The sequence below is a fragment of the Chrysemys picta genome, chromosome 18, assembly GCF_011386835.1.
Source record: "Chrysemys picta bellii isolate R12L10 chromosome 18, ASM1138683v2, whole genome shotgun sequence".
Lineage (NCBI taxonomy): Eukaryota > Metazoa > Chordata > Testudines > Emydidae > Chrysemys > Chrysemys picta.
Window position 1 is genome coordinate 8665515 of NC_088808.1, and position 22341 is coordinate 8687855.

At 52.3% G+C, this 22341-nt stretch overlaps 1 protein-coding gene across 2 annotated transcripts in view; it reads right to left on the reverse strand.

Annotated features, from left to right (window-relative positions):
* Positions 1-388: 388 nt before the first annotated feature.
* Positions 389-22341, reverse strand: part of WHRN (whirlin) — a 102772-nt gene continuing 80819 nt past the window's right edge. For both annotated transcript variants that reach the window (XM_042859688.2, XM_065571963.1), the window contains 5 exons: positions 11887-11958; positions 10881-11469; positions 5946-6124; positions 3984-4106; positions 389-1592 (listed from right to left, as the gene is read on the reverse strand). In XM_042859688.2, coding sequence (XP_042715622.2) covers positions 1410-1592; positions 3984-4106; positions 5946-6124; positions 10881-11469; positions 11887-11958 — 1146 coding nt within the window. In that variant the 3' untranslated portion in view covers positions 389-1409. The remainder of the gene's footprint in view (positions 1593-3983; positions 4107-5945; positions 6125-10880; positions 11470-11886; positions 11959-22341) is intronic.

Sequence of the window (22341 nt, forward strand, 5' to 3'; positions counted from 1 at the left end):
ACACACACAAACACACACACACACACACACACACACACACACACACATGCACTACCCCATGCACACAGTGCCTGCGCTGCTGCAGAATGAATGCATGGCATAGGGTGTGCACCCAGGTTTCTCTGTTCTCCTTCCCACTCTTTGTCTGTCTTGGCTATTTAAATGCGAGCTCTTCGGGGCAGGGACTCTCTTGCGCTGTGTCTGTGTAGCGCTGAGCACAATGGGGCCCTGATCTCCGTTGCAATGCAAACAACAATAACAACGCTTAGACTGGGGACCCCTGGGTACAAACTGTTGAAACACAGAGAGCAACCACCCCTGCTCAGAGCTGATTGCCACACCTTTGCAGCCGGCCAGGATCGGGAGAGGCGCCCACTCGCCAGCCGACTTTTTTTCGAACCCGTTAGATTTATTGAAAAATTAAAAGCACAAGCTCTGTAGATATAAATACACTGACACTGCTGGCAATTTACAAGGCATCCATTCCTGGCTGTACACGCTGGGACACGAGGCCTGGAGCCTTGATGGGGCCCTGTGCCACATGCCTGCCACCCAGCCCACAGCGGACAAGCCCCCGAGAGAAGACATTAAACCAGTGATCACCAAAGAAATCTCTCCCCCGTTCCCCCCACTCCCACTTCACTATGCCATTAGCAGCCGTGGAGTCCCCTGCACAGCACGTGTTGCACTAACATTACTGCACGGCGGGGCACCCTGCACCTATGGCCCGCACCGCTTGACCCCATCCGATCTCCCAGGCATGGAGGGATTCTCTGTGCGGAGGAAGGCAGAATAACAGAGGGGAGAGAGATGCTGGTGGGGCGGTGGGGGAAGGGGCAGGGTGGGGGGTGAGCTCTCAAGGATGTGGCTGGCTTCCCTACCCCCACATCGAGGAGGAGGTGCAGGGAAAGACCATCTGGAATATGGCTTAAACTGGGAAATGAATCTGAACCACTGAAGAGAGACAGAGGCAGGGCAGTGCCCAGAGTAAATGCCCAGGCAGGAGATGCAGGGATCAGCCAGAGTCAGGATTCTCCTCTCTCCCACACTTTCCGTTGCTTCCTCGCCCCTCCCTCCCTTTGCTCCCACACTCTCCCGCAGTCCTTCTCAGCCCTGGGGCCCATCACCGGCACCGCTGCTGTCAGCCCCAGAAGCAGAGCACCGCAAAGCACCTGCCTGGGGCAGCCCAGGGCTGGCCGCCCATGTTCTGTACCTGGAACATGTGTTTGTGTGTGTGTGTGAGCGGGCATACGCTGGGCAGGGGACAGTGCCAGCTCTGCCATGGAGGGTGGCTTCTGTGCTGGGGCGTATGGGTGCACGTGTTAACCCGCATGCCGATCCGCCCGAAGCCCCGTCCGATCCAGCTCCCTCGCTCTTCTATCCGTTTGGCTCGGGGGCTGCCGAGCCCCCTAAAGTGCGACGTTGAACTCGGTGACCAGGAAATCGATGTGATCCTTCTCTTTTGTTTTAAAGGCCTCGGCGATGACACGCGCGGCTTCCCGGTGCTCCTTTCCCCGCAGCGTCGTGCCGTTCACCTCCAGGAGCACGTGCCCCACCTTCAGCTTCCCGCAGTTGTGGGCAGATCCTCCTCGCTGTGGCAGGGCAGGAACAGACGAGAGGGAAGTGCTCACGTATATAGCAGCCTTTATCCCCAAATGCTTCAGGGGTCGCTTAGGCCCAGATCCTGAATGGTATTTAAGTGCCTAACTCCCACTGATTTCAACTCAGGCACCTAAATACCTTTGAGGAGCTAGGCCTTAGCCCACTCTGAAATGCAGCCACCTCTGGGGCACAATGGCTGCTTAACAGCTCCATGCAACATTACACAACAGTTTAGGACAAAGAGTGAAGAATACTGTATCCAGTCGAAAAATAGGGACCTTTAAAGAGGCAGAATGTAATTCCCTGGGTTGTGATCTGGCCAGTGGACCTGGATTAGCCTTAGTTTTACAGAAAGTGCCCAGGATGTTGGGACATCGGAGTAGGACACAGGAAACCCAGGGTCTAATCCCAGCTCTGGCCTGCAACAAATCCCTTCACCTCTCTGTCATCTCCCTCCCTGCGTCTATTCATTCTGTAAGCTCTTTGAGCTGGGACTGTCTCTCGTTGTGTGTTTGTACAACGCCCGGTGCAGTGGGGCTCTGATCTCTGGTGGCCTCTTTTGGCATTACTGTGATATGAATGAATGATAATAACAGAGCTGGTCCAATAGCATTGTGCGGTCTTTGGTTTGCCAGCTCCCCCGATTGCTGCATTTGCGTTAGTATTTGTTACGTGCAATATGCTGTTATTTAGCTGGACTCACGGATTAGTCTGGACAAGTGGTCGTCTGAACTGTTTGCTTTGCTTTTTGCACATTGTGGTGCCTGGCTGCTCGTATAATATCAACGCTGCTCCCTCAGTGAACCAGCTTTACTGGAGGTGCATGAATAGCGGATACCAAACACCCAGCCACGAAGGGCACAGCTTTGCCGGCATTGCTGGAAAGCCATCACTCAAATGAGTATTACGGCCACCCCAGCAGCTGAAGTGAAATCTGCCGCTTCATTTTTTGAGCACAAGGGGGCAGGGCTGCAGAGTTACAATCAGAGAAGGGCAAACTTTTTCCTCTCAAGCCTTTTTTTTCAGTGACACATGCAGATTCGGTACATTCCACAAAGGCACGTTGGTTTCCCATCCATTCTGACCTTCTCAAAACGCAATGTTTCAATTTGTCGGTTTGAAATGACTTGTATGTTTCAAAACGCCTTTCATTTTATTTTTAAAATGTTTAAAAATGCCCCACATGTTTAGTTTGACACTAAACTCGTTTTTTTTAACATTTCAATTTACTGAAACTTTCAACAAGTTTTCATTTTCCGTTCGAACCAAAACAATCTTGTGTTTCAATTTGTAGGACTTGCCAATGAACTGAAAAACCCGTTATTCAACCAGCTCAAGGACTTGTCTTCATCAGTGGCTCTCAACCTTCCCAGACTACGGTCCCCCTTTGAGGTGTCTGATTTGTCTTGCGTACCCCCAAGTTTCACCTCACTTAAAAAGTGCTTGCTTACAAAATGAGACATAAAAATACAAAAGTGTCACAACACGCCATTACTGATAAATTGCCGACTTTCTCATTTTTACCAGATAATTATAAAATAAATCAATTGGAATATAAATACTGTACTTACAGTTCAATGTATAGTATATCGAGCAGTATAAACAAGTCATTGTCTGTATGAAATTTTAGTTTGCCCTGACTTGGCTAGTGCTTTTTCTGTAGCCTGTTGTAAAACTAGGCAAATCTCTAGATGAGTTGATGGACCCCCTGGAAGAGCGCTGACGCGTACCCCTAGTTGAGAACCACTGCTCATGGACACTTAGTCCAAGACAGGCTGGGGTGTGAGTCTACCCTGCATTAGCCTGCTGCACACTAAGTGTCCACGTGGACCTGCTACCGCACACTAACAGTTCCTTAGTGCGCTTTGATCTATCTCACCTGGAGACTGGAGTAGGTCAAAGTGCACCAAGGAACGGTTAGTGCGCAGCAGGGTCCAGATGGACACTTAGTGCTCGGCATGCTAGTGTGGGGTAGCTTCACACCCCAGCGTGCCATGGACTAAGTGTCTGTAGACAAGCCCCAAGTTACAATCTCATCCCCTAGGGGAAATGCAAGGTGAGCCTCCTCTCCTGGACCTAGCTGACTTTTATACTCTCCTCTCCCTGAGAACATGCTCGCCCTCTGCTGGAGACGGGAAGAGCTGAAAAGTGGCCCCACCCTGATATGAGAGGGACGACGTAATCAACAGCCAGCATTCTGTCGCCATCTGCTGGTGAGGGGAACGATAAGCCCAGCAGGTGTAGAAGACAGGAGGGAGGCTGGATTCTGGGCGTGTCCCTGTTAGAAGAACCCAGGTGTGAAAATCTCACAAGACCTTTCAGAGCTCAGAGCCACAGAGGAGCATCTGCATCGGACTACTCCCGTTCCCAGCGCACCGTACCTGTATGGTGACTATCCGGGGCAGAGGCTGCCGGGTGTTGGCGCCGCCCTCGATGGCGATCCCCAGGGTCGGCGCGCTCTTCGCCACTCGAATCAGACATGATGTGGGCTCCAGAAGGCCAGGCTGTGGAGGGAGAGACAGCAACGCGACTGAGGAGGGGTGGGTGGGGAGCCTTCTCTCCAGGCCATCCTGCCCCGCCCCCAGAGAGACCAGACCTTGGTCTGGGGACCCTATGCCAAGCAGGTTAACCCTTTCCAGCCTGCCTAGCTGTGCTTGTATGGGGCCATTTTCCATGGCGGAGGAACATGGCGCCTGCGATCCCTCTGGCCACGGCCCTGCAGCCTGTTCAGTGACTTGGTGGGAAGAGCAGCGGAACGAGCTGATTGGCTGATGCGAATGAGACTCTGGGCTGCAGAGCTCCACAATCCTTGGCTTCGCCACTGAAGTGGGACATCGCAGCATCCTGGGGGCGGCCGGAGCAGGATGGTCTCCAAAAGGCCGTCGGCCCTGAGGCTCCCCATGCACGGCAGCTGGGCGGCCAGCACCTCAGTACTACAAGCTCCGGCCCCTCCCCGCCTGCTGTTGTGTGTATGGGTCCGTCTACACTGCACACTCCCTATGGTGGCGTGGAGAGTACGGACGCTGCACGCCCCCAGCACGGGGATAAATAGCAGACTAGATGGTGGGGCGTGGTTAAAGCAAACAGAGTCCAGACATGCCACAATCCCCAGGCTATATACCCTGCATGGCCCTCTCAACGCCCAACAGCGCCTCCTCACTGCTATTTTTAGCAATCATAGAACCATAGAATCATAGGACTGGAAGGGACCTCGAGAGGTCGTCTAGTCCAGTCCCCGGCACTCAAGGCAGGACTAAGTATTATCTAGACCATCTCTGACAGGTGTTTGTCCAACCTGCTCTTAAAAATCTCCAATGATGGAGATTCCACAACCTCCCTGGGCAATTTATTCCAGTGCTTAACCACCCTGACAGTTAGGAAGTTTTACCTAATGTCCAATCTAAACTGCCTTTGCTGCAATTTAAGCCCATTGCTTCTTGTCCCATCCTCAGATCTTAAGAAGAACAATTTTTCTCCCTCCTCCTTGTCACAACCTTTGACATACTTGAAAACTGTTATCATGTCCCCTCTCTGTCTTCTCTTTTCCAGACTAAACAAACCCAGAGTCTCATTCAATCTTCCCTCATAGCTCATGTTTTCTAGACCTTTAATCATTTTTGTTGCTCTTCTCTGGACTTTCTCCAATTTGTCCACATCTTTCCTGAAAGGTGGTGCCCAGAACTGGACACACTACTTCAGTTGAGGCCTAATCAGTGCGGGGTAGAGTGGAAGAATCATTTCTTGAGTCTTGCTTACAATGGAGCGTCCTTCTGCCTCAGCCTTTCCCTGTCACAGGTAGCCACACACCACAGTGTGGACGCAGCCTGCTTTTCCGTGGCAGGTAGCTACACATACCCTAAAGCCACTGCCAGCTGTGTGCAGGGCGGACGTGGCCTCTGAGTGAAGGACCAGTGGCTGGGTCAGCTAATGCTAGCAGCTCCATCATCTCCAGGGCAAAGGGCTGCATGCTTATGGGTACGACGTCTCCACTGCAATCAGGAGTGTGACGGCCGCACGTGTAGACGTACCTGAGCAGCGAAGTGGCAGCAGCATGGACTTTACAAGCCCGCCTGGGACCCTGGGGACGCTCTGCTTGGGCTCGTGTTGCTGCTGCTTTGTTATCTGACCTCGCTAGATCAAAGCTGGCTCAGGCCTGTCTGCGCGTGCTGCCGTCACACCTCTGACTGCCATGTAGACCCAGAGCATGAAGGGCCCCAGGTTCTAGTCCTGCCTCCCCAAGCAGGGATGAGACGTGCGGTACCTTTATGCGCAGCCTGTCTCTTTGCCCAGCAACAACTACAGATGTGTCCCACTGCCTGAACTGGCTCTGCTGCGTGCCTCACCGGTTTGGAGGCTGCCTCTGCTGGCCCATCACTTCTCGGTGCCTCCTTGGGGCTTCGGCTTTTCCCAGGGATCTGCTGCCGGTTCTTGTCCCTGCCGCTCAGCTCCACTTCGCCGATGTCCACCCCGCTGTCCTCGCTGAGGGTCTGCCCGCTGTCCGACAGCTGGGAGAGCGTGGAGGCTGGGGGAAGAGCGGGACCAGGGCTATTAGCAGGAGGGAAAGAGCAGCACGGAGGGAGACGTCACATGAATATCACAGGCTTGGGCTGGTCCACGCCGGGAACTTACACTGGCATAGCTGTGTCGCTCAGGGGTGTGAAAAATCCCCCCCCCGAGAGACGTAGTTAAGCCGACCTAACCCCCAGTGTACGCAACGCTCGGTCAATGAAAGAATTCTTCCCTTCCCTTAGCTGCCGCCTCTTGGGTAGGCGGATTACCTACGCCGACGGCAGCGCCCTCCTGGCAGCCCAAGCAGCGTCTACACTGAATCAAACTTGAAAGCCAACACACGTTGAGCCAAAGGTTCTCCTCCTCCGTCTCTGGAAGGAAGATGGGTCCAGATTCAAGCAAACTGGGGCTAATTCATGGGGGTTGTAGTAAATCCACAGTCAGTTTGCAATTTCATAGGTTTTCAGCGAAGTTTCCGGTGAGCTTTGACACAGTCAGAATTTCCTTTGGGGCTTGTTTGAAAATGAATCACCAGGCCCAATGTCGGGGGTTCTGCACTCAGTGGGTTGAAAGCAGGACCCCAAACCCCAGAGAAATGGAGCCCCCCAGTTTTGCAGAGCTGAGCTTATCTGCCTGACGCACATCAAGAAACACAGCGAGCTGCCGAACAGCTTGCATCGCGCCTCAGGCAAGCTGATTTAAGACCTTCATTTGCATACATTTGCATGAGATTTATTAACCAGCAATAAATTATAAAAAACGATACCTGCAAATTGGGTGTAAATCACCAGTTTTTATAGACGCGCCATTAACGAGGGAAACCGCATTTCCCATGCGCTGCAAAGGCTGAGCAGCGGGCCCAACCTCTTTGCCGCTGCTCTGGGCAGCCTTTGACGTCCCCCTTGACATTACCCTGGGGCAGCGTTCCTGCCCCCGGCTGAATGCAGATATTTTCACCTGAAGTCCCTGCCGCATTCTGTGCAGCAATCAAATGGTTAATCGCAGAACTCAGCAATGGAAAAGACCTATTAGGACAGTCTAGGGCAGGGGTAGGCAACCTATGGCACGTGTGCCGAAGGCGGCACGCGAGCTGATTTTCAGTGGCACTCAAACTGCCCGGGTCCTGGCCACCGGTCCGGGGGACTCTGCATTTTAATTTAATTTTAAATGAAGTTTCTTAAACATTTTAAAAACCTATTTACTTTACATACAACAATAGTTTAGTTCTATATTATAGATTTATAGAAAGAGCCCTTCTAAAAATGTTAAAGGGTATGACTGGCACGCGAAACCTTAAATGAGAGTGAATAAATGAAGACTCGGCACACCACTTCTGAAAGGTTGCCGACCCCTGGTCTAGGTGAAATTCACCCCTATGCAGATGGCCAGCAAAAGACCTACATGTCACTTAAACCCTCAGACGAGGTCCCATGTGGCATAGAGGCTACATGGTAGCCCGTTGCAGAGGAGAATTTCACCCATAGCCCATTCCTCCAGACAGTGCAGGCTTGTCTCCCCGTGGCCCCTGCACGCAGCAACGCTTCTCTGCCACTGTGAACCTTCAATCCCATCTGCAGAGGTTAAGCACTCAGACCCAATCAAAGTGCCGGCATGGCTGTCCACAGTTCTGGATGGACATCATCCACACACACCTTCAGAGAGTGGGTAGTTCTGCCCCCGAGACATTGCAAAGTAGAGGGGTTCTACCAGGTCTTCAGGACATTTGTTGGAGGGAAATGACCCCAGGATACGGGGGGGCTTCTTGAAATGATTAAGTACTAAGATACTGAGGTAAATGACTATGAGCTTCATTGCTCAGCTCTACTCTGCTTGGGTCCCTCCACGGACTAACTGAGCTCCCAAAGCCCTATCCGGCATTGGGCCCATGTAGAACCTGAGATGAGTTCTCTTCTTTGCCCCTGGTTAGGGTTGTCCCAGGACGTTACAGACGCGAGGGACGGGAAGGTGAGGTGGGAGAGGTTTGTGACGTGCAGAATGCAGTGCTCAGTCAGGCTATCCTTGACCGTGGTTGGGAGGCGATCTAGGGGAGTGCCGGGAACCGGGAGAGAGTCTGTGTGTCCGTGCCTGTTTGCGCAGGAGATTGGGCTGATGTCTATCAGCAGAAGGCTCGTGGAGGTGCCTCCACCCACAGGCTCAGCAACAGGGAACCGAGGTCAGTGTCCAGGCTGAATGTATGTAACAAGAGCTCAAACTGGACTTGAAATGGGTCTCGGCAATGAAAAGTCAGTTTCTTACCAACCAAGCCACCGAGCGTGCGAGGAGAGCTAGCAAGGCAGCATGCGCTGGTGGATAAGGCACTGGACTGGGAGTCAGGAGAACTGGCTTTTAGCCCTGGATCTGCCACCGCCCAGCTGAGTAACTGCGGGCAAGTCATTCCACCCCCTTTCCTTTCCCATCCTGTGTCTGTCTGTATTTAGAGTGTTAGCTCTTCAGGACATGGCCGGTCTCCTATTATATCTGTGTACAGCGCCTAGCGCAATGGAACCCTGACCTCAGCTAATGCCTCTGCTGCTCCTGGAAGGATAATAATCAGTAATAATAAATCTGAACAAACATTCTTAATGGGATTGCAGGTGGGGACTCAAACCGTGACTGGGAGGAAGAGGAGGAGGATGACGGGCTGTATCCAGAGCTGTACCTGGCCCTACGAACCCGTTAGCAACGCTATGGTGGTGGACAGGCAGAGCATCCTATACAGAACAGAACCGAATAGAAAATCATGTTATCCATCGCCCACCAGCAGTGACATCTGCAGTGTGTAGATGGTATCACTAGAGGGCAGCAAAGCCACCTGCATGGAGTGTTTCCAGAGCCTGGGGGCAGGAGAAGATAGAAAATTGCCCTTTGGGGTTCCCAGGGGCTCGGGCCAGAGTCCATTCCAGGTGGGCACAGAAAGCCAGTTCGGGTGTTTCCCCTAACTGTATTTTGAGTGAATCACCAGGAGGCCTCTGCCTGTCACACAGTAGGACAAACTTTGGGGCTGATTCTCATTTACATGCAGGCCCCTTTACAGGGATCCGGGAGGTAAAGCGAGTCACTGACAGCGTAAACAGGCCCTAGTGACAATGAGAATCGGGGCTTCTGACTTCACAAGTGCCAGAGAAATCCAGTCCTGGAGTCTTGGTCACGCCGGAGCTGGATTCTAGCCCGGGGACACCTCAGCCAGCCACAAAGGGCAGAGGGCCGATGAGGTAGAAGATCAGTTGACTCGAGCGTGAGAGCAACTCTAGGGGTGTCACATGGCAACTAACTCCTTTGGGACCTCCTGTGTTTCCTTTTGGGTAACTTTCCCTTGATGTCCCCTTTGCACTTCTCTTACCCCCCTCCACCGCCCCAAACACACGTTTAAAGGACCAATGCCTGGTTAAATCTGGCCTCCAAATTTAACTTTTTACCAAGCAAGCTTTTCTCAGCCCAGACACTAATGGAAAAAGTCCCGGGGTTATTCCTCTTTTCTTTTAGAATTCCATCAGAAACAGATTTTATTACCAAACGCAGCAAGACTTGCCCAGGAGACCAGATGCAATCAGCTGCCTAGCGGAGCTTGGTCTTTAAGAAAAGGTCAGGTAAAATTGCACTGGAAAGCTAGAGGAAACTTACAAAAGTTCACTGAGTACAAGGTGGTAGGGAGGCAGGGTGCTGTAATGAGTGCCAATCCCCTCATCCCGCTCTGACAGCACTGCCAATGCCAAGCACTCTGAAATCAGCTTAAAAATCATGGGATTAAAACAATAACATGGGACTCTTCTGATTTGCCCTCTCAGTTTTTGATCCTAAAATTTAATAATTATAATCATACAACACCTAGTTATAGAAGAGCTAGGTATTGTATCATATTAATTATTATCGTTAAAGGTGATTTCAAACTTTGATTCGCAATTAGGAGAACTAGACACTCTTTTTTTTTTTTTACCTGTAATCTGATATTCTCACATGACTCCAGCAGCTGGGGCTTGCAATAAAATCGGGAGAGTTGGCAACATTGCTTCTACCACCGCAGGCACACGTTGGGCATTGCCCCAATTTACCTCCTTCCTGCGGTTTAAGTAAAGGGCTTGCTTACATGAGGAAGTTATTCCAGAATAAGGTAGGGCATGAATTTAAAGTGCAGTAGCTATTCTGGAGTAGCTCCCCCTTGGACATTCTTATTCCAGTCAATTTTCCCGTGCAGACAAACCCTTCATAACAAAGGCCCAGATGGTAATGAGGAACCTAAATGCCTTTGAGTATCTCAAGCAAGGCTGTATTTACAGATATAAGACTCAGTCCTCAAACTCCCCCATCAACTGGCTGTTCTCAAGGGTCTCTCCCTGCCCTTCCCTCTAGCTCTCTCTTGTCTCAGAAAAACTCTCAGCTTTTTCTAACCCAGATTTGGGACTAGTGGGGTGTCCCTGTTCTAGCTGCCTGGATGAGGCAGTAGAATAGCCCTGCTTTTTCCCTCGGGGCCCTCAAACCTCACTGTAAATCCTTAGAGGAGGATTCACTGTCAATTCCTGCCCCCTGTGGCATTTGCAATGCTAACATCCAGGCCTTGTGAGATCAGGGGAATCTGAGATGCAAATTGACTAGAGGGTGGCTGTAAAGAAGCATGAAACTGACTAGTCTCATTGTCCAAACAGAGCAATGCAACAGGGGAACAGAGAGCGAACAAGCCCCTTCTGTGTTAGTCGCCTGAGTGGCAATTTGTACAGTGGTTCTTTAACCCGGCAATGCCCCCTGGGGTCAGTCCAGCAGGCAGAGCCACCCACCTCGGGCTTGGGGCAAGGATCTCACTTCGTTCACGTCTGGCTCGCTGTTGGGCCGATGCACCTCCACCATGATAAAGTGCTGGTTGATCGCTGACTGTGGGCTGCCTTTGTCTGGCTCCGGGTGCGACGAGGAATGGGGAGGGGACCGAGAGGCGGGTGCTGGGAGGCTACTGGCTGGGGTGCTCTCAGGAGATGGGCTCTTCAGTCTGGTTGGAGACTGAACTCTGGGGAAGGGGCCTATCGGGTGCTGGTTGACCAAGGACAAGTGGGCACCCAGCTGCCTCCTGGAGCTGAGAGTGGCCGGGGAAACGGCGGCGTAGACGGTGCTCGAGGCAGAATCCGCAGTGGACGCAGAGGCCGAGGTGGAAGTCACGCTGGCTGTGTCCTTATCGGGGTGGCTGGGAGGCGGGGTGGGGCTGGGAGGGGCCACGAAGAAGAGGCCCGAGTGGGAGGATTCAGAGGAAGGGCGCTGGGGTGTGTCTTTCGCTGTCTTTCGGAGCTGGGCAGTGGAGGAGTCCAGCGTTTGAGCCGGAGAAGGAGGTGGGGGCTTAAAGCCGGGCGGTTCCTCAGGGAAAGACGAAACATCGTCCTGTGAAAAACCAGAACAAAAAGCCATTAGACGCCACTATGTGGGACGATGGGCCCTTTCCCCTCCTGGAGACCTGAGAACTGGCCCATCACCCCCGGAGCCTGGTGTCCTGTTACCTCCAGTGACCCGCCTCAGAGGTTTCTTCCTGACCTCAGGAGCAATCTGAATATGCCCTGGAATTTGAAGATTGATAGAGGAATAGTCCTGTTTTTAGCTCCAGTAACCGTGGATGCAGTTCTTACTCACAAACCCCGAGTCCCTTTTTCTAATTATGCCATGTTATTTGCTTCTATTGTGCCCTGCTGCAGTGAGTTCCACAGATTAGTGATGGGGCAACGTATTAGAGAAGATAGTGCCTTCAGTCAGCATCCGTTTCCATTTGAGGAAGCACTGGCTAGAGAAGGTGAGATATCTTACCAGGGAGATGTCCGGCAGGGCATTAATACTGCTCTGGAGTCCCTCTCCACTTCCCTCCAGGTCTGCGGTGTTCTAGGCATACAAAGGAAGGGGAAAAACAGTCACTGCACTGTACAGCAACACAAAGCAAAGCAGAGGCCGTAGCACGAGAGGCTGCCCACGGGGTTAGGGTGAATCTTGGAAAACCTCACACGGACAGAAAGGTTTGCAGCAAAGGGAGCTTTTCAGTTGCAACGACAAAGGTTTGTATTCGTGGCAAGGTCTCCCCTGCAGCATGGGAGATCCCAGCAGAACAGCTAGAGCAAAGCAACCCAGATGGGAAACGGCTTCTGCTCCCCGTGCAGACTAGGCGGGCAAGGCCTTCGGCTCAAGCAGTAGCTTTGTGGGTTCAAGCCCCGCTGACACGCATTGGACTGTTGTTACGTTTGTTTGTTTTAATAATGCAAGGGACCCCTGAGGCCTGCTGCTGCCATGTGTGTGTCCCCAACCCTCCTGTTGATTTCAGTGGGGAATTTTAGGGGAGCAAGGGATGTAACCAGCCCACGTTTTTTAGCTTGGCAGCATCCCCTTTAAAAGCAGCCCTTTGCTGAAGCCAAAGGGCTGGCTTTTCCGCTCGCCCACCCCGCTGGGAATCAGGAGCGTCACCGCTGTAAGCGAGGATACACTCCAGTCCGGTGCAGCGTCTGCAAGGACTGATCGCCGGTCCATGGGTGCAAGCCCCCTTACGTTCAATGGAGGAGGCACTCCTGTTAGTGGAGAGCAGAATTTGGCCTATGATCTACGTAGCGTCAAGTGCTCAGAGCCACCACGGTGGGAGAAGCGTCCTTTCAAGTGAGTGGATCTCTCAGGGCTCTGTCTTTGCTCAGGCCTGGGCCGTCTTCAGAGGTGCTGCTCCAAGGATTGGTGGGGATGGAGCCTCCCAAGGACTAGGTGATGGTCGTGGTGCGTAGCTGCGCTAGACTGGGGAGGGGGTGCAGGGAGTCCCTTACCTGGGGAGTAGCCTAGCAACGAGGGTGGGGCATGGCCGAGCCCGCACGCATTGGTAAGGTGCACTGGCTGTGATCTCGCTGCTCACGGTGTGAGATCACCACTGAGTGTTTGAGGCTCGCTCTCCAGGTCGGGGGGTCCGGTTACTCTTTGGACTATGGGCTTGTCAGCGCTGGGGTGGGAGCTGCTCCCACAGCAGCCTCGTGTGGGTGCCTTGCCCCTGTGACTTGTCCTGGTGAGTAGGGCAAACCCTGCTCCAGGACAGCTTAGCGCTGGAGAGATGCGTCTGCATTCGGGGTGTGCAGAGCCCAGCCCCCGCCGTGGGCACAGCCGCAGACCGGACTGCCCCTGAGTCTGCAGTGACTGCGAGGTGGTGTGTGCGGATCTCCCTCGCTGTATCTGGGCCTCTCTCCAGGCCCAGGCCTCACTTTCGGTCAGGAATTGCAGCATCGCTGCAAAGAGATCACCCGCTTCCCTTTCCACATTCCCTTCCATTTCACTTCCTTCTCCCCATGCTTTCCCCCTAGCAAAATGCTTCTTCAGGAGCCCACGTGCCCCGGCAGCCCAGCGCCTTTGGCTCGCTCCCCTTGCTCAGCTGAGCCAAGCTGGTGGTTTGAGCCAATCATATTTTCACTTCCTTGGGGGATCTTCCACTCTTTGGGGGCAATGAAAGGGTTAAATCAAGATGCTCCCCCCCATCGCGCGCGCACACCTCCCTGACACGAAATCAGACCAGACAGTCTCCGATGCAAATGCGTGCCAGATGTTGGGTGCATTGGGTGGGTGGGTTCCCCCCCCCCCATTATAATTATAGCCAAAATTAATTATCAACTGTCAAAATACAGCCTGGAATTTGTCAACGCCATCAGCAGAGCCTGAGAAATCAGCAAAAGAATTCATAGTTCGTTAGTCTCTCGGCACGGCGGGACTGTCAATCAGGGATGGGGGAAGATGGGTAACGACAGCCGGAGGAGAGAGGCTCGGAGCTGCGAGCGCCTGGCTAATGAATTCAGGGAAATGTCATGTCCGTGCACGGAGGGATTGTGCAGATCGGCTGGGCTGAGGCAGCACTCCGCATGCCAATGGGGCTGGCACAGGCCCAGCTGGGCCAGCAGAGGGGAGGGCAGGAGTCCTGGGCTCCAATCTGACTCCAACACACAGCGGGAGCCTGGGCGGGTGTGGGTGGAGTTTGCCTCAGATGGGCTGTGACCCCTGTCCCAAGGCCAGAGCCATCACTTTCCTGCCACCATGGCGCTGCTGATTAGAGCAGCTCCCCGTTGGGAGTGTGACTCCAGGCACTAAGCACCTGCTAGGATTTCAAAGCACCTGTCAGGGATGGTCTAGGTAACTTACCCCTGGCACAGCAGGGGTAAGGGGCACAACTTACCCCTGTCAGTCTCTGCAGGCCCTGAGTGTGAATCCAGCCACAAGTGCCCTGGAGTGTGCGAGTTCTACTGCACTCCACGCTTGGGAGTGTGAATTGTAACACATGTGGCCCCTGCTGGGTGGGGCCCCCGGCGCTGATAGGCTGGGAGCATGAATGCGGGCACCAGGGTGCCGGGGTGTCATTCTCACTGCGTGTGGGGGCAGGGAAGGAGAGAGAAGGCAGGCTGCTGTGTCCCCCTGGCCATAGTAGTGCGCTAGGGCCCTGTAGCAGAGCCTGCCTTGATTTTGTCTGTGTGGAGGGGACAGAATTGGGTTAAAAGGCCAACGATCAGATTCACCCTGGTTTTAGGCCAGCGTAAAGCCCGGCCGAGGGCCCAGGTGGATGGTGGCAAGTCCTCCACAGCATCAGAGTGGAGTGGCATAGTGGGACTATACCCCCACATGTACTAGGGGACGGCACAGACTCCAAATGCTGGCAGGTAAACCCAGAATCAACCCACAGCAAGTCCTGCTTGTGTAACACCAACAGAGCCCAGTCGTCGGCGGGTGGGATTGAACCTGGGACCTCTGGAGCTAAATGCATGAGCCTCTACTGCATGAGCTAAAAGCCACATGGCCCTTAGCTAAGCCTGTAGATCAGGCTCATTAATCTCTCTCTAAGTGGTCTCGGTGCCACTAGATGGGACAGAACACCACACCCAGGAGGTGCGTGGGTTGCAATTGCAGAGTAGCTGCTGCTTGCAGGGTTTAAATTGGCTTCCTCCCGCAGGAAACCCGAGGGAGGGCAGTGGTGGAAAGAGCTCCTGTGAGGTGAAACTCCTGGGTTTCAATAGCACCCAGCACTGCAGTATCCAAGCCCTGCAGCCTCGCTCCACCGGAGGTGGAACTGACGCCCAGGAGAGCGCATGGCTCTGCAGTGTGGTTATAACACCTCTTGATCCCACGAGCCAATCATGTTCTCCAACACACTATGGTCTGGAGGGAACCCGGTCAACTGGAGCCTCTTCTTCCCAGCCACTGAGCACAGAGAACTCCTGGGCACTAGCCACAGGCCACGAGTGCAATGGGATCTGTCTACTGGGGGGGCACTGGGGCTAGGATCCACGTGCCCAGCATATAAGCCCAATGGGATCTATATAACAAGGGAGCAGCATTTGCACCAGGATTCACACTCACGCTCAAGGACAATTCCCCAACCAGGTAAAGTGTGTAGCCCAGAGGGGGGCTAGTTAACAAGCAAATCAAATGTCATTTGTAGTCCCAAGGGAACCAGTTTATTCTCCTGGCAGGGGCATGTAGCAAGAATAAGATACTGCTCCTGTTGGATTAGCAAAATGCCACTGAAACCTCTTCTAGTTAGACTGATCTCGCCGTCCGCAATTAAGTCAACAATCAGGCAGTTTCCATCAGCAGAAACCACTGATTTAGAGCGGCTGCTGCGGCTACCCAAAAATATTTCCTTTCCCTCGCGCTAATGAGGCTGTTGGTTCATTTGTGCTGGAATGGGCAGGGTCCTGTCTGGGTTTAATGGTTTAATGTTGTCTATTGTTGGATAAACAATTGGTTAGTTTGAATCTGTGGTGCGTGTGCATTTCCCCATCGGCTGGAGAGCGCTCGCCCCAAGGCCTTCCACCCGTTACATGGCTCACATCCAAAACAGGCCCAGGAGGCAATGAAAAGCATCCGCGGCCAGGAAAACGTGTGAAGAAAGTGCTTTTCCTCTCTGCAGCTTTAGGACAGGGAATCGGGGACGGGGGAGAACAAGGGTGTGAAGGGACATGGTTTGAGAGCAATGGGGAAAGTGGTAGCGTGGGAGCCCATCCCTCGGTCTGGGAGGCCTGCAGGATTAGAAAGCAGAGAGCCTTTGTCTCAGGGCAAGGAGTTCTCATTCCCAGCTAGCCCAGGATTGGGCCAAGGGTTATTTGGCAAGAAGGACGGGTTTCAGTGGGATTAGGCTTTGGGGACAGATAGCCCCAGCAATGGATAGGGGATGATTCGTTCTCAGTCCCAGCCAGGCTAGCCGTGGGGCAGGAATTTCAGGAAGGGCTGATGGCATGCAGGGTTAAGGTGGGCCAGTGGGTGTCAATGGAGGGGGAGGGGCAGTGATTTCAAGATGAGACTATTTTAGGGAGCGTGAACTTCAGTCAGCCCCCCTCCCCCTTCCACCCATGCAATCCAACAGAGGGGGACACAGAATTGGGCTAAGCACCCACAGAGAGCTGCACCGTCTTACCCCAGCGCCGTACCTCCTCGAAGGAGAGAGACACCTAATTATCACCATCTCCTCCTTTATATGATCTCCAGCTGCTGCCCCTAAGCCTATAATCCCACCAAAGGGCTTGTCAATAACCACACAGGAAGCCGCGGCATTTCCAGTCCCCTTCACATGTCGCTGTTGGGGGGTAGGCAGCTGGGTCTGTAACCCTTCCCTGGCCAGATTTTCAATTGCCTGCCTGGTGTGCCAGAGACAAGAGCTCCAAGCTTTCAGGCTGCCACCTGAGCCAGGACGTTAACAGTGCACCAGCCACATGCAGCTCGGACAGCTTCCAAAATGCACATGCTAGACCCCCAGCACCTGACGTCCTGCAGGGTGAAGTCCACTGAGTTCCTGTTCAAAAGATCTTCCCCTGGCAGGATGGGTGAAATATTAAGGCTCCAGGGCCTTATAACTAGGGAAGCTTAGGAGACAGGAATCGAGACCCACCTTTAACACCATTGAGCTAAAAAAGCTTCCAGGGAAGGCGGAATGAAGAGAGAAAGTATTTACCAAGAGAGTAAAGTCTGCTCCTCCCCGCCAGGCATGTGTGGATACGGACGGCCTGCCAGCTCCCGCTCCCAGTAGTCTATTCTGGTTCTTACACCATGGCCATCACCAGGATATCTAAAGCTTTTCCCTGGTCCAACGTGCAGTCTCAGTTTCAGCATGACACGGGTAGGGGAGTTTGCACTCTGGTTTGATGGAAGCACATTGCAAAGCTCTCCTGTATGCCGCATGACTGCTGCTTTCCCTGCCTGATCCGGGTGCAGTTCTACTCCAGCCAGGCTATCTGCCTCAGAGCTAACATGCTTGGTGAGGAGATTGGGAGGGAAGGAGGGAGGGGATGTCTCTGTAGCACAATTTGGCTAGCCTGATTCTCAGGGGAAATAAACAAAAAACGCTGCCCGTACTGATCAGGGAACCCTGGAGAAACTCTGCCAGTAACAACCAGGCCTAGACCCAGGTGCAGCTCGCTCAGCCTGGATTATCAGCAGGACCTGGGCTTTCTGGTGACTGCGTCCTCTTCCCCTGCAGGGTGAACAGCACCGAGTTCCTTCCCTTCCTGCAGGACGGGAGGATTTCTCAAGGGTCACACTGCAGCAGATCTTTATGCTAACCCATAAGCAGGGTCCTACCAAATTAATGGTCCATTTTGGTCAATGTCACGGCCATAGGATTTTAAAAATTGTACATTTCATGATTTAGAATCATAGAATATCTGGGTTGGAAGGGACCTCAGGAGGTATCTAGTCCAACCCCCTGCTCAAAGCAGGACCAATCCCCAACTAAATCATCCCAGCCAGGGCTTTGTCAAGCCTGACCTTAAAAACTTCTAAGGAAGGAGATTCCACCACCTCCCTAGGTAACCCATTCCAGTGCTTCACCACCCTCCTAGTGAAAAAGTTTTTCCTAATATCCAACCTAAACCTCCCGCACGGCAACTTGAGACCACTGCTCCTTGTTCTGTCATCTGCTACCACTGAGAACAGTCTAGATCCATCCTCTATGGAACCCCCTTTCAGGTAGTTGAAAGCAGCTATCAAATCCCCCCTCATTCTTCTCTTCTGCAGTCTAAACAATCCCAGTTCCCTCAGCCTCTCCTCATAAATCACGTGCTCCAGCCCCCTCATCATTTTTGTTGCCCTCCGCTGGACTCTTTCCAATTTTTCCACATCCTTCTTGTAGTGTGGGGCCCAAACTGGACACAGTACTCCAGATGAGGTCTCACCAATGCCAAATAGAGGGGAACGATCACATCCTTCAATCTGCTGGCAATGCCCCTACTTATACAGCCCAAAATGCCATTAGCCTTCTCGGCAACAAGAGCACTCTGTTGACTCATATCCAGCTTCTCATTCACTGTAACCCCTAGGTCCTTTTCTGCAGAACGGCTGCCTAGCCACTCGGTCCCTAGTCTGTAGCAGTGCATGGGATTCTTCCGTCCTAAGTGCAGGACTCTGCACTTGTCCTTGTTGAACCTCATCAGATTTCTTTTGACCCAATTCTCTGATTTGTCTAGGTCCCTCTGTATCCTATCCCTACCCTCCAGCATATCTATCACTCCTCCCAGTTTAGTGTCATCTGCAAACTTGCTGAGGGTGCAGTCCACGCCATCCTCTAGATCATTAATGAAGCTATTGAACAAAACCGGCCCCAGGACCGACCCATGGGGCACTCCGCTTGATACCGGCTGCCAACTAGACATGGAGCCATTGATCACTACCCAGTGAGCCTGACACTCTAACCAGATTTCAGCTATTTAAATCTGAAATTTCACGGAGTTGTAACTGTAGGGGTCCTGACCCAAAAGAGGGCTGGGGAGGAGTTGCATGGTTACTGTAGGGGGGGTTGTGGTATTGTCACAAGCAGCCGCCCTGAAGTAAGGATGGCGGTGCTGCCTTCAGAGCTAGGCTGCTGAAAAGCAGCGGCTGCTGGCCGGGAGCCCAGCTCTGAAGGCAGCGCCACCGCCAGCAGCAGCGCAGAAGAAAGGAGGGCGTGGTGTGGTATTGCCACCCTTACTTCTGCACTGCTGCCTTCAGCCCTGGGCCCTCAGCCAGCAGTCACCACTCTCTGGCTGCCCAGCTCTGAAGGCAGCAGCGCGGAAACAAGGGTGGCATGGTATGGTATTGTCACCCTTACTTCTGTGCTGCCGCTGGTGCGGTGCTGCCTTCAGAGCTGGGCACCGCAGTGCTGATGGCACTAACAGCTGCCGCTCTGATGGCACCGCAGTGCTGATGGCACCGCAGAAGTAAGGGTGGCAATACCGCCACCCCCCTACATTATCACCTTGCGACACTCCCCCCCGCCTCCCCCGCAACTCCCTTTTGAGTCGGTATCCCCAGTTTGAGAAATTCTGGTCTCCCCTGTGGAATCTGTATAGTACAGGGTAAAATGACACAAAAGACCAGATTTCACGGTCGGTGACGTGTTTTTCATGACCGTGAATTTGGTAGGGCCCTACCCATGAGGATGCACCTGCCGGTTTACTCTGACGGAGACTACAGGCCTCCTGTGGTTTTACACCCATTCCACCCCAGCTCCATTTCGATGGGGCTGTTCCTGTTCAGGATCTCAGCTGGAGATGCCTCCGAAATGTTCTGCTGCGGCAACGGGCCTTTCAGGGAAAGGGCTGGCGGGCTGCCTGTCTCCGGCCATGCCAAGGCAGCCTGCCGGCCCTCTCTTTGCTCAGGCCTTGCCAACAATGCTGCTGACCCCGGCTGTTTTTGGTCCGTCTGCGTGGAGATATAAATATTGTTCCATTTTTTGCTGAGCGGCCCTAAAAGAGGACTGGATTTCCCTTACGCCTAATATTTCTGGGCAAAATAGAAATTGCTTCTGGCTGTAAAAGGTAATGGCTTTTAAGCAAAAATGTGCCTTTAGGCGCTCACTCTATTTTAAGATCACGTTTTATTGGCTCTCGCTTTAAAAAGGCCACTGAAGCCTCATGCCACAGCTTCGAAAAACAAGCGTTTAGAAACAGCTCTGCTCCTATCAACAGTCAATTTCTCCTCCCTCTAATGTATGTTATTCATGGATCCTAAGGGCAGAAGGGGCCTTGGTGATCATCCAGACTGACCCCTGCAGAGCACAGGCCAGAGCGTTTCACCCACTGATTTCTATACTGAGCCCAACCTGCAGCGGAGCTAGGGTGTAATCTTTTAGAAATATACCCCGTCTTGCTGTAAAAACTCCAAGTGATGGAGAATCTACCACATTCCTTGGCCATCGGTTGCAATGGTTAATTAAACGCACTGTTAAAAATGAGCACCTCCTTTTTTCCAGTTATTGCTAATGACCGGAGCCGGGCAGAGAAAGGTCCTTCTGTTTCGAGGAGGATTTTGGTATTTGAAATTTGGTTTGAGTCAGATTTAGAATAAAATTCAAAATTCGCCATGAAAGGGCATAAAGTCTCGGCGTTGGGGCAGTGTGCCCGGTGGGCTGCCACTGACTCACCCACTCCGGGGATACCAGGCTCTCAGTTCCCTGGCAGCCCACAGGCGGACTGTCAGGGAGGTGGGTAGGCAAGATGGCAGGAAACCAGTGGAAACCTGGTTTCTGTTGGAACTTCGTCAAATCAGACGGTGTCCACAGAACATTTCAATTTTGACAAAACACAGTTTGTCAAAGTTTTTCCAACCAGCAGTACTAACAACACAGGCACGGACACAGGGTAATAATAAAATAACTATTTATATGGAGATGTATTTTATATTCTCAAGTCCCACTGCACTTTACTGACATATATTGCTATACAACAGGGATCACTTCACCCTCTGCAGAAAGGCGACCATTTCTGGTGTCAGAGTAGCAGCCGTGTTAGTCTGTATCCTCAAAAAGAACAGGAGTACTTGTGGCACCTTAGAGACTAACAAATTTATTAGAGCATAAGCTTTCGTGGGCTGGGTTGTAGCCCACGGAAGCTTATGCTCTAATAAATTTGTTAGTCGCTAAGGTGCCACAAGTACTCCTGTTCATTTCTGGTGTGTAGCTTGACAGTAGTTTAACACCTCTGAGCTACACTACACATCAATGTCATTTTAGCACAGGAGATAACAGAGATCCCATTAAAACAGGGAATGGAGGATTCCAAGTTAGACTTTGGCCAGGACCTGTCCCTGGTTTTACAAGCACCCTGGGGAGAGTTAATGACTGCAAGCAGTCAAGACCACCATTGTCTGCCTCATGGATGTGTGTATTCCCTAGCAAAGGTCACACAGCAAAACAGTGATAGAGACAGGAACAAGGCCTAGATCTCCGGAGTGCCAGGCTCCGGGTGCTGCCGCCTTGAATGAGGCTAAGCGTGGCGTGGTGTCATCCCCTTCCCAGGGGCGAGGAAGGCTGGTGTCACCAGGTCCGCTTTGACACACAGGATCCGTTGGACTGCTTCTCAATTCACCACAATAGCAACCAGACCCTCACTTGGGACTCAAGGTGTGTGGAATATGGGAGGCCGTGGTACTAACACTGTGCCCCCTTCAGCTCAGAATCTCTCAGGGACCCCATGGAGAAGGGGATTAAAAGGGGTAGCCAATCATCTAACTACCCTTGCGGTTCATTTGTAAAAATGTCCAAGAGACCAAATAACCAAACGTAGCCAAATGTATTGTCTAAAGACAAATACGAAAAGGAGATATGCATGTCCTCCTTCCAGGAAGCAAATTCTTATCTTGGAGCAAGTTCACTTCCCACCGAAGGTGTGTGTCAAAGCTAGACATTTCAGCTAGTAGAACTGATAGTGTGATGTTACAAGTTACAAAACTCTTTACACATCACTTCAAATATAAGTTTGCCCCACTAGTTTGTGCCAGCGTGTCCTTGGTACCTCCATATATTTTCCAGATCTCATTTTGACGGCTACATTCCAAGCGTTGATGAGCCATAACAAAAGTACGCTCCGGCTGTACTTGGTACGAAGTGTTCATGCATCTTGGCCTTGACAAGTTTCCTATTTTTTAATTCCAAAGCTGCCTTCAAGCTTTGCAAAGTGTTGTGGGATAGCTGACATGGGTGAAGAGAATCGTGGGAAGCGCATAATACATAACTTCCCAACACCCATATATATATAAAATATATTATATAAATACCATGTGCATACTGCCTATTAACGTGCTGTATACTACACCTAACATATATACATTGGCTAACAGAACCCAAACCACTCCATCTAACCTTCATGGTGCTAACTTCCCAGCCTGAACAGCACCTTTCACCAAACACTGCGCTATCCCCTCGTCATGGGAGCCCTCTGACCATCTAAGGGACTTCCCAGAGAGCAGGGGTCATTAGATGGGGAGGGGAAGTGCACAGCACGAGGCATTTATGAA